This window comes from Uranotaenia lowii, chromosome 2 (genome assembly GCF_029784155.1).
Source record: "Uranotaenia lowii strain MFRU-FL chromosome 2, ASM2978415v1, whole genome shotgun sequence".
In the NCBI taxonomy this organism is placed as follows: Eukaryota; Metazoa; Arthropoda; class Insecta; order Diptera; family Culicidae; genus Uranotaenia; species Uranotaenia lowii.
The window spans coordinates 186,006,024-186,024,925 of record NC_073692.1 but is presented as its reverse complement, the minus strand read 5'-3'; the positions used below and the strand labels follow the sequence as shown (position 1 = coordinate 186,024,925).

Genomic DNA, 18,902 nt, shown 5'->3' with positions numbered 1-18,902 from the left:
AAAGAAAATCCTGTCGAACGGGTTCCACACTGCTGGTTCAACAGACAACTAAACTGTTCGAAGAATGTCCGAATAGTTATCAACATAAGGATCCAACGGTAAGCAATTTGCGGTTGATTGAAATTGCAGTTTAATATATGCCCTTTTCTCTCCTCCCCCTAGGATGTCGAGTGCAATAATGTCTTTCCGGCCCCGTTTGAAGAAGATATGCCAAGGTCGGACAAACCTTGAAAAAATCAATCGTAGTGTGTGCAAGGCTATCACCATCGAACGAGATGATACACTATATTTAAGGTAAATGTATGCATATTTGCACTCAATACAATAAAAATGAATAAATTATTTAAATCATTTGTTTTTATTATTTATAATCTGAAAATCGAAAAAAAAATGGAGTCATTTGAATTTTGGTGAGTATCGTATTTTAATCACAATACTACACATAACATGCTACATACAGAGGTTCGCAAAATCGTTTTTTGCTCCACATCGTACAAGATTACATCACACCTCGCATAAAGTGTCTCTTAAACAATGAATCGAAGGTCAAATTACTTCACATCGTACAAGAGTATCGAACACCTCCTATAGAGTGTGACTTAAGTTGTCAATCGATGTTCAAATCTCTGAACATCGTATAAGACTGTTAAACACTTCTCATAAAGGGTGACTTAAATCGTCAATTTAGCATCAGATCGTTTCAAGTCGTAAAAGTATAAAACACACATCGCATTAAGTGTGGTTGGAACTGCCAATCGTCCCAGCATCGTAAATGTGAATGAATCGATTCTTATAATGTAACGTACAACATGCCGCCAGTGCTACATAAAGTACCAAAGTATTTCGAACATCGTAGTAACATCATACATGATGTTGTCGAAGTCGTAAATCAGAAAATAACTTTTTTGTTTCGATTATAGTCGTTTTACCATCTTTATGGCATCCGCGACTTTATCAACGTAACAGTTGACGGATCGTTATTGAGAAACTATCCGATACAACTGTGTTCGATGTTTACTCTTGGGCTCGAACTCGCGGACATCGGCTCAGGAGACAACAGACTTGCCAACTGAGCTATATCACAAGCCCATCAGAAAATAACGAAAACATTTATGTATATCGCCTCCACTTTTGGTAGGTATATGCTTTTTTCTAACGTAATATACGATGATTATTGTCGACATAGATGTACGTATATCTTATGATATACCTACCAAATTGTTGGCTGGGTATAGTTGTCAGACTCCTACCTATTGGAATATGGGAGAAAATGGGTGCTTTCCTTAATATGCGCATATAGCCCGCCTCTCCCCTACATTCTTAAAAACGTTGAAAATTGTATCAGAAAGACTTTTTATGGCAAAAAGCGGTATGGTAGGATCCCGGAAGAATAAGCCGTTAATGTGCGTGTGTTCAAATTCAAAACATTAGATTTTATTTCAACAGAGCAACACCTCCCTATGTAACTGCTCGGCTCTCATGTGTATTTGGAGATTAGGCCCTGAGAGATGAAGGAGTATGAGTGCAAAACTGATCGATTTTGAGTTTATAATGCCAATTAATGCCTTAATACTTTAAACCATATTTGGAAATTTAGTACTTTACCGAAATATTTTTACGTTCGAAAGAAAAATACAAATTTTCTATAAAAAATTGGAAAATGGACAGATACAGCAACTTAAAAGCGTGTTTTCTCGAAATTTGCATTTATGGACCTTAACTGGACAAATCCAAGCTATTTTTTTAAACTTGGCAAAACCGGGAAAATGATTTAAAAATTATCGATAAAAATTCCGGGCAATATTCTAATAAATTTGGTTAAAACCCGAGAGTTTCAACAAAACAAAACTTGAAAAAAAAATTGTTTTCGTCAAAACTTTTTAGCAGATTTTAAATTGTATTTTAGGCTTCCGTATAACTTTTCATGATTATAATAAATAAATAAATAAATAAAATTTATAACACAATTTGTTTTCTTTTGTTTGGTTTGATAAATAAGGCAAATTTCAAATCCTTCTCTGTTCACTCGGAGTTGGAAAATTGCGAGGGGGAGGGGAGGGAGGGGGGGACAGTAAAAAAAAATAATGCGAAAAACAAATAAATTGGAATAAATTGCACGAAATCTTGTATGCAACAATATGGCATACTATATCTATCATTGCACAAAACCTTTAAATCAAGTTTTTTTTTATCGAATAATTCAATAAAATCAAGAATACAAAAGGTCAAATAACTCTTATCTTCCAAACATTCTTTTTTGGTCTTGTAATCTTTCGGATACTTGAATTTTTTTTTCGAAATTTACATTAAATACTTCAAACTTTATTTATTTCCCCCTTCGGGTTTTTTGAAAATTTCGAGGAGGGTGACAAAAGAAGAAATTGATATTTGTTCCAGCCTAAGGTGAATAAAACTGGACAAAATCCGAGATTCTTTCAATGAAATCTGGGAAACCGGCCAGACCTGACTTGTTCCAAATTTTTTAATGAATATCCGGACAAACCCGGATAAAACCGGGCAGTCTGGAAAGCTTAATTAACACCTTTGGCTCCAAGGGCCTCAGATGATAAAACTTCTATGTTGAACTATTTAACGCCGAAAATCAATTGTACTTTCGTAGAAATAAAGAGTGTTCGTTTCGCTCCGATGAACGATTTGCCAATACTTACCTCATCTTTGCAAATAAATGTATAATTTCCCTTCACAATTTGAATATCTTTATGCTTACACTTTAAGTGAAAGATTGTTCTTCAAAGTGCAAACTCAACGCCGTGTAAACTTTCCCTTCTGCACTTGTCTACAACCCAAGGTGTAATACCTTACCTTGTGTAATTATTTAACTCTGGCTTTCTCCATATCCTAATTTATGTAGGATAGTAAATTTAATTGGTGTCTTCTGCTAGTCGTAATAATAATGAATGTTATTCGTGTGTAGCGTTTTCCGAAAGTCGACCACAAACACGTGCACTTTGCTGTTGCTCCTCGGGCAGCAGCAGCGCCTCCCCATTACTGGTCTTGTTTATGTTTTGGTATCTAACCTAACCTTTGGGCTAGTCGGGCTCAGAAGTAAGGTTAGGAACTAGAACTGGAGGGATGTGCAAAGGTCATATTTTAGAGACCACAACCAGCCAGCCAGTCAGCCAGCTATTCAGTCAGCTTCTTTCGGGAACAATATGGTTTGTTGTGCAAATGCTTAGACGGTCGGACGGATTCATAGCTGACTGTTTGTTGTGGTGGAAAAGGATCTAAATATGATGCTATATTTTGGGACGATTTTGTCAACTTGTTAAGTTGAAGCACAGAGAACAGACGTACAAGCTAGCCTACGAAACTTGTGCAACTTCTCCAACGATTGTTTTGAACCAATTTCTGTTTTTTGGCTGGGCCACCAGATGTCTCCAAACACACCAAAGAGAAGTGTCAAAACCAAACTGAGAAAAAAAAACAAAATTTTGTACAGTTTTGATCAGGTCGTATGAACTGTTTGGCATGTTTAAAAAAAATGATGTTAAAGTTTCGCATTTCCGGTCGCATAATGGAAAAATATTTTAAAAGTTTATCAATGTTTTCCTCAAACTAGAAGTGCTTAATTTTAGACAACGGAATGCAAAAGTAATACTTGCAAGTAACCCGCTTTTAGATGTCTATAAACAGTTCTGATGGGTATAGGACTGATCGTCAATAATGCTCCTAATTGACTCCTAATAGCCGACTCATCCTCTGACGATAACCGTTCAAGAAGTGCAAAAACTTTTTCCAATGCTGTGAATTATTTCGACTGCATCAGAAGTGTAAAAATAAACGAATGAATTAAAGTTTATCACCGGAACTTTTTACATGGTTTGAAACCGTCGATTTTATAGCGGCATTTGTTTATTTATTGATGAGTTCTTATACGATTACGCCTTTTCGAAAATCGGGCACTTGAAAATTTGATTTGTAACTTTTGAACGGTGCAATAGATGGCACTGTTTCAAGTCAATTTTCAACGTATTTTTTGGATGTCGGCATTTGAAATTTTACACACTTTTTGAAGATTTTTTGTTCGAGCTTGTACATCTGTTCTCTGTGGTTGAAGGTTTATTATTGAGGGACAGCATCTAAATTTACTAAGTTTACTAAGTTTAACTTGAACTTTTTTCTATTATTGATAAAAATTTCAAGAATTGAAGTAATAATAGAGGTCGACATAAAAAAAATAAGTCATCAAATTGTTTTACGTTTAAACTGTGATTGTTTTTAAATATGAGGTTCTGCTGATCTAAAAAAAAACTTCTACAATCAACAAGGTGAAAAAATTGAACTGGTTATATGGTCTCATCGAAATGTTCTCATAAAAACTTCCATAAATGTTAGAGGTTATTTTGTCTGATCCACCGGATGAAAGATTGATCAACAATTATGAACCATTTACGAGGAGCTTTCACGCGTGTTCAATAACAGCTCAGGTGTATGTCCCAACACATTACGCATCAATCGAAACGACGGAATCAAATGTGAGAACACATCGCAATTGAGCTCGAACAGTGTCCAACCAATAAATCAATTACCAGGTAATTTGAGTTTTGCTACCCAATCGGAGCCGTCGACGAATGACTGTGTTTCACTATGTAAGCTCTTTGCATTCAAGAGCCTGCCAAAGTTCAATTGCAGCCGTCAAACAGTTCAATTGTATAAAAGTACTTTGAACTGAAGTAGTCTAAATCATCCGCCGATCCATCCGAAAAGTGTTGAGGATTTGTGATTTCATCGACCAGAATATATCAATCAAATACAGATCAAGCGTGCTGCATTTATCATTCCAATCAAAATGGTAAGTACCTTCACAATGCGAAAAATACTGTAAATAAAGGTTCAGAAATGATACTGTGATTAAAATTATTTTATAATTTTTTCCTTTTCTTATAAATCAGAGCTTTAGATTAGTGAACCTGCATGTAAGAGAAGCGACGTCTGAAACACAAAATTCCAATCGAAACAAAAGAACTGTCAAAACCGGTTCCAATCCATACGAGCTTTTGTCGCAGAGCTTTGAGCTTTCTCATTGAAAACTCAACCAAGGAGAGTATTGTGATTGTTGTTGTAGTTCAAACAGATAGTTTTTAAGCTCGTCATATGAATTTACATATGATTAAGTGCAATTTTTTTTACTGCTTTGGTGAATCGTGTTTCTAGTTGTTTCTGATTGTTAATCAAAAAAAAAATGGGCTAACTTTTTTAAGGACGGTATTCATCACTGTTAATGAGTCGAGGCGGTCGAACATATTGACGCCTCATCAACAGTGCTGAATACCACCGTTAAAAAAGTTAGCCCATTTTTGCAGCCTAATAACTTTTTTTATCTTAACTCTTATCGAAATACAGTCTTCGTATGAAATATTTTTCATAATTTAGGTTTTGAAAAAACCCGTTTTTGAAAGCAATCGGCAGACGGAAACCAAAGTTATTGATGAAAAACTGGTTTTTCATGTTTCTCCCGAACAAAATGTCTCGAAATCCCATTCAAATTTCAGGCTCTTTGAGCGACCCCTTCCCGTGATCCGATCTCGCCCAAATTTGGCATGAGATCTTGTACTTGGCCAAGGATCAATTTTAGCCTGCAGCGCATAACTTTTTAAAAAGTCGGGTCATTTGGGGCACTCTAATGAACATGTTATATTTTTTTCCATAATGTTTGCAAAATTTCACAGATTTTTAATATTTTTTAACAATTCTATCTGATTGACTGATTATGTGTGGATGATTGATTGATTTCTTTTGTAATGAGAATACACATATTGTATCACAAATTTTTGTTATGCTCGATTCCGTCATATATATCAAATAATTCTTTGGATTGTTTGAAATTTTTATTGTAAATTCAATTTTTGAAGAAAACTTGGTCTGAACATAGTACTTTGCACGTTTATGCATTGTTAAGATTTTGACAATTGAAATTTAGTTTTATTTGTTTGAAAAATAGGCTTCGGAAACTTTAAATATTTGATCGAAGTGGAAATTGGTTTCAGGAATATTTGCTTTTCCAACTATTTGGCCAAACGAATTCGATCAAATATCCTGTTGAGCTTTTAATAAAAATTCAACAGCAATTTTTTCATTTTTCTTCTATTTCAACCATCTTAATGACCCTCATGTTTTTGAGTCAATTATTTTCAACCAGATGTATCATCAGATCTTTTTCAAGTACCGATCTCTTTGATTTTCAAAATGACTCCAATAGCTGGAAGGACATCAGATGACTTATCGCTTCAAGGGCGTTTATCACCAAAAAGATTGAGTTCTAGTGAAATTTGGGACAAAACTTGTCGAAACAGATAAAAAGCTATTCGATATTGCTTATTAAATTTCGAATTAAATGATTGTCAATTTGAAACAAGCTGCCTTCAAAATAGTTGCTATGCTAAGGTTACCAGGTTGCTCGGTTTTATCCGGGTTTGCACGGATATTTAATATAAAATTTGGCTAAAGTCCGGTTCGGTCTTGTTGCCCGGATTTCATTGGAAAGGCCGGATTTGCCCGGGTTTTATTCTCATTTTCATTGTCAAATCAAGCTTAAAAACAAATGGTGTTGTAAATTTTTTATTTATGCGTCCGAAAGGAAATTTGTGAACCAATTTCATAAAATTAATCATGAAAGGTTTTTTGAATGCCTTAAAAAGATTTAAACAATGCTGATAAACTTGGATGAAAACAATTTTTTTACAACTTTATATTCTCAACTTTTGATTTTGCTCGGATTTTGGTCGAAAATTTTGACATCAAATGCCCGGATTTTGCCAGGTTTTTCGTTAAAATTGTCTGGATTTGTCTGGCCCAGACGGTATTGAAAAAATTGTGGCAACCTTATGCTAAGCAAAAGGATAATTTTAACCCTTAAACATACCTTATTTTTAACTACAAGAATCTTCACGGCTGGACAACTCTGGACGATTTTTTTGATTGTGAAAATAAATGGCAAACCTGAAAAGAATTTAGGAATTATTTTCAAAGATACATAGGTACAAGATGAAAATGAAGAAAATTTCTAGGAATTTGAAAATTTCATCGAATCACAGCAGCAGTGTTACAATCGTATCCAAGGATTTAACAATGACAAATTTTCATTTTTAAGTTGGCTTTGAAAAATCATTTGTGAGCGCAAATTCTAGAAATTTTCAAAGAGGTTGATATGAGTATCTTTGATTTAGCAAAGAATCTGACTAAACTTGGGTAAAATTAGGAATGTTTTTAAAATATCTGGGCATCTCGGCCAGATTTGACTTTGCTCGAATTCTTTGTGGATTTACTGGTAAACCTGGATATACCAAGAAAATCTTGAATAAACGATAATCAAAATATAAATCTATATCTACAGTGAAAAGAAACAAGGATTCATCTAAGATGTTTCACTGAAAACCATTACTTTCTGAGATTTTTGAATTGATCCAACATTAATTGAAGAAATTGACAAGTTTGTAAAATTTTCAGTTCAAGAAAGGAATTTACCGTACATATAAGAAAATTTGCTCGCCTTTTAATCCTAAATCACTCCATTTCCAAATTGATAATAATTTTTATCCTTAAATATCAGCTTGTAATTCAATAGACCATCTGTATTGAAACTCAAAACTTGACACAGAAAAGCGGGTGTATTTAGAATGGGTTTTTATTAAGAAGAATAACTATTTTACGAATACTTATTTTACGTGTCTACAAATTGGTAGGAATGTGATAGGCGTTTAATACTTACAATAGTCATCAGAATTATCTCAAAAAAAACTTTAACTTCAATTTTATTACTAATAACTTTGATTATAAAAACGTCATTACAATTTTTCTGCTAATATAAATATTCTTCAAGAAACAAATTTTATCTTCAATTTTTTTATGTGTTTCTTGTTCTTCTAAACACTCAACTTCACATCCAAAAGGTTTTTTATGAATTACACAAGGCTACAAATTTCGCATCTTTCCGTAGTGCAAAGAATTAATTAAATTAATTAAATCCAAATATGCAATTATTATTTTTGATAAGCTTTTCTTTTTTGAAATAACTTTTAAATATGCAAGAATAATTGAGAAAAATCGAAATTTGACAAAACTTTAAAACTTTACCAAATATTTTGAATAAAGTTTTAAATTTAATTATCAACTTTTTCTAAGATCGCAAGTTATTTTGACTTCAGCGAAAAAAGTTAGACAAGTTTTCCGATTAATAAGGAAATTTCAACAAATTTAAAAAAAAAGTTTCACCAAAAATTTAATTTTAGATATTTTAAAAGCAAAAATCAAATAATTTTACAGGCTTCAACAAAGAGGTATAACTAAATTAAACCTTTGTATTGTTATGATACTTGTCCAATTTAAAAAAAAAACTGTTTAATTTAATTAGATTAGAAACTTTACAAAATATTTTGAATTAAAGTTAAAATTTAATTATAAACTATCAACTTTTTTTAAGAGAGCAAGTTATTTTGACTTCTGTGAAAAAAATTAACAAGTTTTCCGTTTAATAAGGACATTTCAACAAATTTAAAAAAAGTTAAAAAAAAATGAATTAAAGATATTTTTAAAGCAACACTTAAATAATTTTGCAGGCTTCAACAAATGGGTTTAATTAAATTGAACCTTTCTATTATTATGATATAAGTCCAACTTAAATAAAAAAAAACTATTTAATTAATTTTTTTAAATTTTTCATCATCATCACGATTAAAATATTTTTCCTTCTTAATCAAATGAAGTAAACGAATTCAGAGTCATTTTTTTATTCATGTATATTTGTTAGTTCATCAGTTATCAATCATTGATTTCACTCAACATTGATTCATTTTTAAACTTATGAACTCTATATCTTAAAAACTAGAGGCGATAGACAAAATCTATGAAAAGAATCAGGAAATTCAGGAAATTTCAGTAAAATTCAAAATTTACCAAATTATCAAAAGCATACAATGCTGTTTCTTTAGTTATCTATTGAATTCTATGAATGAATTTTCGAAATCGTAAGAAGTTTTGAATGAAAATTTTTTTTTCTTTGCTTATCTGTTTGATTTTCATATTTTGTTTGTATTTTTAAAAACATCACCGAACTTTATTGTATAGTTTTTTTTTTTTTAAATTTGCTTATAAATTGTGAGTGAACTATTTTATTTTATTGTAATATTTTATGAAAAGTTTTTCTTTGTTTTTTAATTCTAAATTTTTGTTTTCTGAAAAACACTATTTCGACCTTCTGTTCTTGTCAGGATTCAGTGTTTTGATTGACAGCGAAAAATATACAGAGCTTGAATTTCTAAACTAAATATATGACAAGCATTTGAAACTTTATAAACGTTAAACTTATTTTTATAATTTTCAATCATCTTTTTGAACCGATCATGATTAAAAAATCATGATCGGTTCAAAAAGATGTTGATTTATAAAAAGTTAATTTATAAAAAGTTTCAAAATTGATTACAATTAGCAACTTTAAAGCAAAATTTCAATGTTTTTGAAGAGCTTTATTTTTCAATATTTACAACAAAACATGGAATTAAATAATTTTGAATATTAAGTCCGTCTTTTGGTGTTGTTATAATTTCTAGCCAAATTTGAATTTCGAAACCCTTACCCCCCTCAATCTCCCCCCCCCCCCTGGACGGGTCCTTTGCACGGGCCTGAATGGAAGTTACTGATTTTGAATACCTTTTTTTGTGTTCATTTCCCGGCCATTTTCTCGTTCCCGGGATTCCGAGAAATATTCAAAAATATGTCAAATGTACGCACTTCGATTGAAATATAGCTTATCGAACCTTATCTGCATACAAGTCCATATTATGTTTAAAATGTACTCTTCATAATGTTTTTTAACATATTTTTTATCTGTTTTCAACATAATAAATTAAAAACAGTCAAACAAACTATAAATAACCTGATCAGGTCAAATGAAGGATTCATTCATGCAATTATTGATTTGTAAAAAACATTTTGTTTTTATTTGTTTGATTCATCCAACTAATTTTCGTTTTTCTGAACACTTTACATCATGGGTGGCCAACATTTTCAACAGACGGGCCAAATTTCGGAGATGAGATAGGCTGTCGAACCACACCACCATTTTTTTAATATACAGAACAAATAAATGAATAACTTATATTCAAAGGTGATATAATTAAATAATTTTTGTTTTCATTTGTTTTCTTTTAAAAATATAGGTACATATGTATAAAAGACAGGTTCATGAAATTCGGTACAGTTTTTTACTGATTCTTCTTGGATTGTAAAAAAAAACTAAAAAATTATTGAGAGCTTGTTTTTTAAACCAAATTATTATATTCATTACTCAATTAGAAATATTTATCCTCTAAAAAGCAACTGAACTGTTTTGTCCGAAAAAGTTGCAAAACTGGAAAATCAGTTGAACAAAGTGAGTAAAAATTCCATCTCTATAAAAACGAATAGGAGTCTCACTTGTAAAAAGTGAAAATACGATTAATTTCATTTCCAAAATCGCTCAAAAACTTGGTACTTATCTTCATGATAAAAACCTGATTGAATTTGCTTGTAAATTATTTGCTTACAAAAATAAAATTGGCGCCCTTTTATCAATTAAGGTGCCTTTAGAAAACGCGACTCCACAGCTATTCATCCTTCTTCTCCACAAATGGTAGACCTTCAAATATAATATTTCGAGATTAACTAACACACTGAACACCAAGACTCTCAAGATTTGCTTGACATGAGAAATGGCCTGGCAGAAATGGCGTAATACTTTTGAAAAAAATGATAATTCTAAACTTTAAAATGATGAAAACAGAGAATATCTCCACCATATTATGGTCAAATTAATCTACCCGCCGAGCAGTTTGAATCTATCCGTTTAAAGCTCAACACCTTCACCTAAGCCTAAGAATTATTATTATTATTATAATTTATTTGAGACCTTTAACCACCCGGGTCATTCGGGTCTATTATCTAAGCGTAAGAAGGTTTGAATAAATTTACAAATTTGAAAATACATTACGTCTAGTTTTTTTTTGCTTCTTTTATAATACCACAGATGTTGTCAGTTTTCAGCAATTTTACCACGATTTTAACTCAAAATTTGTTGGTAATTTTGATATTAATTTTCGACTGGATGATTTTTATTTTGAAGTTTTAAAGGTTAACGGCTTAATCAGTCATATTCTTGAAAATCAAAACGAATGATTTTTACTACTGTCCAGACATTTCGGCTATTTTTTTAAGTAGCCTTCTTCAGTGGAGAATAATTGTCAGGTTCGTTTCTTCTTCTAGAGACTATTTTTACCAACAAAAATAGTCTCTAGACGAAAAACGAACCAGACAGTTATTCTCCACTGAAGAAGGCTACAAAAAATAGCCGAAACGTCTGGACAGTAGTAAAAATCATTCGTTTTGATTTTCAAGAATATGACTGATTAAGACGTTAACCTTTAAAACTTTGTTGGTAATCTTCCGAAGTTTCGTGGAACTTTTTTTAATCAAATCTTATTCTGTGATAACATTTTTGGTTCATTTCGTTCCTGAAAATTTTCAAATTTTTTAAGATGATGGAAAGTTTGAAAAAGTTTATTTGGCTTTCTTAATTTTTCCCTAAGTTTGAAAAATCTGTTCACTTGTTCATTTGAACATGGCACTTCAAAACTTAGACAAATAAATTGCTTAATTCGTAGATAGTACACCCATAGAAGAGGTTGCGAAAATCCAATGCCTATTTAGCACATTTCTGTGCCAATGATGCATGACCACCACATTCAAGCGAAACAAGAAATACATTTTATGGCATTTCATTCCTATTGGATAATTCATCCTAGAAGCAAGAAAATAAAAAAAAACCATAACGCAGTAGGGAGAGTCGAACTCAAATCACCAACCAAATCATCTTGCCAGTTCGAGATCTTAACCAGTGTACTATTTACGCTTCTTGCAGGACGAGGGATATTTGTCATTGGCTTTCTGCCAACGATCAATCACAAAATAAAACGCACAACGGTGGCTTCCCGGCGTTTGGCCTCTTCTTCTTCTTCTTCGTTTTAGTTTTTTTGGCCAGAGAATGAAACTCTATAACACCACTTTTCACTTCATTCGATTTAGCGTACGCGGTTCATAGATATGTGTACAGTGTTGCCAATTTGAAATTTTAGATTTTGAATTTCGCTTTTTCTAGAAAGCTCAGAATTTCTTTCATTCGATTTTCGTCGAAATCTCGAATCAACTCGAGAAGGCTGCTGAATTTGTCCCAATCATAATAATTCCGTAGATGATTGTACTTTATGCAGTTTAGAATAGCATGTTCACTAGTGAAAGGTACTTCACAAAGATCACAGATTGAAAACGATAGAACTTCGTTCCCTTTTTTGTTATGGTTGCATATTCCTGGTACCATTCATTAATTGAATGAAACCATTCTTTTTTCGCTATGAGTGTCTTGTCACTAAGACGTAATTTGTTTATCATAACGCATGGACTCGATAATCCTTGCTTGGCTAATTGATCCGCTTTCTCGTTCCCGACTATTTGGATGTGTGCTGGTATCCATTGAATAGTCGTTCTTTTCAACTCAGCTAGCGTTAGTATCTGGTATGTCAACTCACCGAATTCATTTAATTCAAGGTGGCTTTTCAATATCATGCATGATGCTTGTGAGTCTGTGAGAATAAGGTTTCTGGTTGTGGCTTCTAAATCTATATTTTCTAGTGCTGTTTTTATCGCAATCAGTTCAGCTGTAGTGATTGAGACTTCATTGGCCAATTGTATACTAATTTCTTTGTTGTTGTATAATTCAAAAACTCCTATTCCACACTTATCTTTGCTTTTTGAAGCATCCGTGAAAATTAAATTGTAGCAAGGGTATTGTGTGTTGAGCATGTTCGTAACTTCTTTTCTCATTACATCTGCTGACTGTTGCTTTTTTTTAATCTGTGTTTCTTTGATTTGTTCTTGGACTGTGACGGTGATTGGTTTATCATTAATTCTTCGCTGTATGTATATTTGTTGAAATTCATTTGCATTCTTAAGAAATACTTGTTCAAGGAAACTGTATTGTCTTTCCAAATTTCCTGTTCTACTTTCTAACGATTGTAGTTGTTGCGCTATTAAATCGTTTCGATAAATATGCTGTGTAATACGTTTTTTTGCAAGATAGATTCTCTTAAGGTGTAGTGGGTCTTCACCTGAGATGGCTGCCAAAGTATTTATAGGTGTCGTCTTTGAACAACCAGTCGCGATTCTGAGGCATTGTCTGTTTGTCACTTCTAGTTTGTTGATGTAAGTCTTATTTATTCCTCCGTAAAGTGTCGAGCCATAATTTAGAAAGTTTCCATATAGAGCTTTATGGTGTAGCATCATTACTCGCGGAGTAGCTCCACTTTTGATGCTTCCTATGATTTTAAGCATTTTTTGCCTTTCGTGTACTTTTTCAATAATTGTTTTTACGTGTGTGCCATATTTTAGGTTTTGGTCTAATATTATTCCCAGGTACTTATAATTCCTGACTGTTTCCAGTAATTCATCATTTATCTTAAGGTTTAGTGCTTTATCACTGTTTTTAAAAATCATTGCTTTAGTTTTTGAGCAATTGATAATTAGTCCTAGATTTGATGCTTTACTGACAAAAACATTTATTAGTTTTTGCATTTTTTCAATTGCTCGATTCTCATTTTTAAGTCTCACCAACTTGAAGAAGTCATCGGCGAATTGAAGGGTTAGTTCATTGGGGTCTAAGTTTGTTTCATGGAGGCTTGAGGTGTATATATTGAAAAGAGTTGGAGAGAGAACATCTCCTTGCGGTAATCCACTAGAAACTACGTGTTCCACTCGTCCTTCTTCCGTGTTGATAATAGTTTTTCTATTTATAAGAAAATTGTATATCCACGTAACAGTGTCTGGACTGAAGTTATTTTCTTTCATTATATCTCGTAGTTTATAGACATTGATAGAATTGAAAGCATTTTTAAAATCGAAAAATACTCCAATTACTGTCATCCCTTTTCTTTTGCTTTCCATAATGAAGTTTGTGGCATATGTAACGCAGTGTTCTGTTGACATATTTTTACGAAAACCGAAGGATGTTTCTGGGAGAATTTTAGATGTTTGTAATTTTTTGTTGATATCTTCTAGTACTGCTGTGTTCAGAGTTTTAGTAATGGTAGAAATCAGAGCGATAGGCCTATAAGATGCTACTTCTTCTGCTGGTTTTTCTGGTTTCACTATAGGAATAATTTTTATTTCTTTCAAGTGTTCTTGAAGACATCCCTTTCTCCACATTTCATTCATACAAACTACGATTTTTGCTGTAGTTTTCCAATCCAAATGTCTCAGCATATCATAGGTTAGGTAATCAGTTCCTGGAGACGATCTTGCTGGTTTTTTTCCTATTATAGATGTCCATTTAGTTGTGTTAATAATGGCGGATCTGGTTCCTTCAGCGGGAGGAATATTGTTTTCTGTTCTACTATCTCCAAAGTTTAAAACCAAGAAATTATTAGCTAGCTGTTTGTTTTGTAGGATACAGTTATTATTTGGGTTTTTAGTTGGTAAGGTTTTCAGATTTTTGACTAGTTTCCAATTGTGTCTCATGTTTTGAGGATCAATTGAAGCTGATAGTTCTTGGAGTTTTTCCCTGGTGTGTGTTATTTTTGCCTTTTGAAATTTTGCTGAGGTTTTCTTCCACTCTATTAAGTTTGTATTGTTACAACATTCATGGTATCTTTTTAGTGCATTTTGTTTTTCTGAATAGAGTTTTGTTAGATCATCGCTCCAATAGTATTTGGCTGAATGATCGCTTGTTTTTTTATTATTTGTCAGTATCATTTTAGCTTTTCCTGCTAGTTCTTGAAGATCTTCAAACTCCCGGCGTTTGGCCTCGTTTCAAGGTAGTCTTTTGTCTTGCGATGGAAACAGGAAAGGGAACGGGAGAGAAAGCAACGGGAAACCCATTGAATGAGAACTGTGCTTTGCTTACTGCCTGCTATTACATACACACGCTACATATACACAGCTGCTAAAGTCGGGCAGCTAGGCCGGTTTGCCGGTGAATTGAAGGAATGTTTTTGTTGTTGCTTTTGCTACATACACACGCACAGCTTAGCCGTGGTTGTTTGCCGGTCGATTGAATTGAAGCAATGTTTTTTTTGTTGCTTTTACTGCATACACACGCACAGCTCGGCCGTGGTTTGCCGGTGCCGGTGGATTGAATTAGAAGGATGTTTTTGTTGTTGCTTTTGCTACATTCACACGCACAGTGCTCGGTTCGCTGGCTGCCTGGTGTTGGCCGGTATTTATTTCCATCCTTCTTCGTCTTGTGATGCGATAGGGAGGGACGTGAAAGCGTTTTTATTTTGTTTCTTTCAGACATACGCAATTCGGTTAACTTGGGAGATTAATGCCGGTGGGAGCAAATCGAATCAGCACCGATCGCGTTATCTTCTTGTACCAATGATGCTATGTAATTGACTACACGCCATTGGCACAGAGGCTGAATTTTGGGTGTACACATCTGTTTGAATATACAGTTCATGTGCAAAATATTTGAAAAAATATAAAGGTTTTTCTCCGACTTTTATTACGAATTCTTGAATGATTGATACAGATTTGAATAAAAATTGAACTCCACAGGATCCAAGGAAAATCCTCAACTCTTAAATAGATCTAAGATTTTCATGTGATCATTCTGGAAAAAGCTTCGTGGGCCACAAAATAACAAGCGGGCCACATGTGGCCCGCGGGCCATGGTTTGGCCACCCATGCTTTACATAGTTGTTCTTCATTTAAAAAAACGATATCATGCTCATTTTTAAGTTTTGAAACTCATCTGGCGTTCTAAGCCAGAGGGTCACAAGAGCATACATGTTGCTTTCGAGAAAACAAAATCTACCAACCTGCTGCGTGATTTTTCATATATTTTTGAAGGGTTATGGGTTTTCGTTTAATGAACATGATATGGAAATACATATATTCTTTTTAAACTTATCTATTTGAATAAAAAAAATGCACCAAATGGTCGCCAAATTTCTACTTCCATAGGAATTGGCATATTCTCAATAAGTTTTGTATAACTGCATTTTCAAAAAGAACATTAAGAATGGTTCCGGAGGCTATCAGGCTTTTCCAGAGAAATAATTTCATACATGTCGAGAATTTCCGGGAATGAAACTATGATTCCCAGGAATCGGGAATTCCCAACCGGGAAATCCCGGGACGGACACTCTATTGATAATATAAATTATGAGCTCTTGGTTTGACAAAAGCAGTTTGTTTTTCACTCCGCTTTCGCTTCTTCTACTTCTTATATGTCTTTAGACCCAATCTTACCTTGGCACGATGGACGGTGCAGGGACGGGATTCCATTTTTTTTGGCCATATCCCGAACTAAGGCAGTCTTTCTACTGGCGGAAGCACGCATCACTTTCCGGTCCAAAGTTTTGTCCACCAGACTCGGTTTCCGGCTTGATAAACCAAGAAACACCAAAATTCAGCATTGTATATCTCAGAATTCAATGGACCAAAAGTTACAAATTTAGTATTTTTGAGCCACCAAAAGTGTTGTGTTAAATTTTGTAGAGTGTCATGATTAATTTTATATCATTTGAGTTTGTTTCGAACTGCCTTAGCAATTGACAAAACATCATTTGTCAATATTATGAAGGTGTTTTATGATCAAGAAAACTCGTTAAAACTGTCAAAATAGAGACTGATCAAATTCTAAAAAACGACGAAATCAATTTTTAAATCAAATTTAAAGCAGTTTTATAAATATCAGCAACCATGTTTCACGTTCATAGGAGTCCAGTACTGGTTTTAAAAATATGAATCATGCCACATTCGCCTCAAAATAATCGAAAAATATTGAAAGAAGTGATCAATCTTACCCAGGATTACAGTATATATGAAACATGGATCATCTTAAAATCGGACGCATTAAAACAGGTCTGTCTCGGAGCTACGAAAACGAAATGAAAATGTTTTGTATTCAAAATGTAGGTTTGTTATTGCACTTTAAAGGAAAAATAATGAAAAAAAATATATCAACTGTTAAATATTTTAGCGATATTGGCGTTAAAAAAACATCGGATTGTGAAGGATATTTCCACATAGGAGTTTTGAGGGACGCTTTCATTGCTTTCAAGTTTCGAATTTTAGGTCAGGGGTCGGTAAAGGGGTGGTCTGTATAATCTGTTTACTGTTTTTGCGATATTGTCTTGATTATTCATAGCATTGTAATGAAAATTGGCACATGAGAGTTTTAAATCTTTGTGGCAATCTGCATTTTTACGTTTGTTTTACACCCACCGTTAACTTGTACTTTTATTTCGAGTATATAACCCCATTTTTTCCATTAAAAATGTTTATAGAAAAAGTAGAGGAAAAAAGGTTTTATTTAAGAATTCCCAAAACAGTAGATACAACGATTCCAAAATAAGGTTGTAAAGAAACGAGACAATAAAACAAGAGCAGGTTAACGAATCAAATGTTATAGTTTATGACTGTAAACAGCATGAGCATTTCGAAATTAAATCAAATTTAAACAGCACAAGACATCTATTGTTCCAAAATTTAATCGTCCAATTCAATCCTTATTCAATTTAGCTCAACTTAACATCGAAGCACAACTTGACCTGGCTGTCGATGTCATTGCTGCTGCTGCTGCTAGTAGTCATCGGATGCTCTTCGACAACATCTACGAATGACGAATCAGCCAAGCGTAGAGATTTACGCCATCGTCCCTCCTCCTCATCGCCGTCCTCGAGTGGCACCAATAGCAACAGCAACGGCTATGCCTATCACTTTTCCTCGGTCCACGGAGATCACGGGGGAAGCAGTGGATCTTCGTCTGCCATGGCCTTTTCGTTTCAGCATCGGCTGCAGCACTTCACAGATGCCGCCGTCAACGACATCGAGGAAGACGACCAAACACACCGCCAAGTGGTGAATAATCAGCAACAACAACAACAACAGCAGAAGTCTCCTCTGTATCACACCGTAATCGCTCCTTCTACTTCTACGACGACAAGAGTGCAGCATCAAGGAGTCGCAGTCCCTCAACCTGCTTCCGGCATAGCATTGGCCGTGGTAGCTGTCAATTCCAAGCCTCGTTTCCCAACACGGGCACGTTCCTGGGCGATAACGGCCGCGGACAGACGCCGTACGACGGTCGATGCCACCAGTCTGAGACGATATTCAAACGGTAGCGGTGCCCATTATTGACATCTGCTGCTGTGATGGACAAGATACACACCCAGATAACTAGCCAAACTCCATTTACTTAAAACTTCACGTAGTGTAATTGTAATAAATATTAAAATTTTTGCTCAAAGAAGATAGCTATTCAAAACTTGTGATGCATTTTCATCGTTTCACCCAAAACCCTCCTTTTGATTAAGAAAATCGCTCAACGACGCTCAGCGACGAACGGTTGGTGTCGTAATTTTCGCGAAAGAGAAAGAATCGGTATCATCCATCCACCCACCAGCACCAAGTCAAGTGCTAATTTCATAAATGAGTGTGTGCGAACGTTACACTTATTACACCGGAACCGCCTCAGACTCCTTCCCCCCTCTCCCGTGCGATGAAGCTGTCGATTGACGACGATGACAATTTGTTAGTTAGCCATTTTAGTTGGCTGCTTGCAGTTCGCCGATAGAAGCAGAAGCAGCGGGAGATGTCTGTAAGTATTAGTAAGTAGGTAACTGGAGACGGAGTTGTTCGGCGAGGTGGAAAGTTTCCCTGGATGCCTCGGAAAAGTGTTGTTGATGGTGCATTGAGGCGATCGTTAAATTTTTCCCGGGAGTTTTTAGTCAGAGCTATCAAAGTTTACATTTGAAATCGAAATCTCTGAACATTCAACTTATATTTAACAAACTATTCAATGGATGCTATATTGGAATCAAAACTAAGGGTTCTAAAATTGTTTCTTAGTCTAC

The 18,902-nt window shown here is 34.1% G+C and overlaps 1 protein-coding gene across 1 annotated transcript; it reads left to right on the top strand.

The window, feature by feature from the left end:
* Positions 1-4,765: 4,765 nt before the first annotated feature.
* LOC129741929 (uncharacterized) lies at positions 4,766-18,224 on the top strand. Its single transcript, XM_055733745.1, has 2 exons — positions 4,766-4,813; positions 17,569-18,224. The coding sequence occupies exons 1-2, from the start codon at positions 4,811-4,813 to the stop codon at positions 18,184-18,186; spliced, it is 621 nt and encodes a 206-aa protein (XP_055589720.1). The 5' UTR covers positions 4,766-4,810; the 3' UTR covers positions 18,187-18,224.
* Positions 18,225-18,902: the final 678 nt, after the last annotated feature.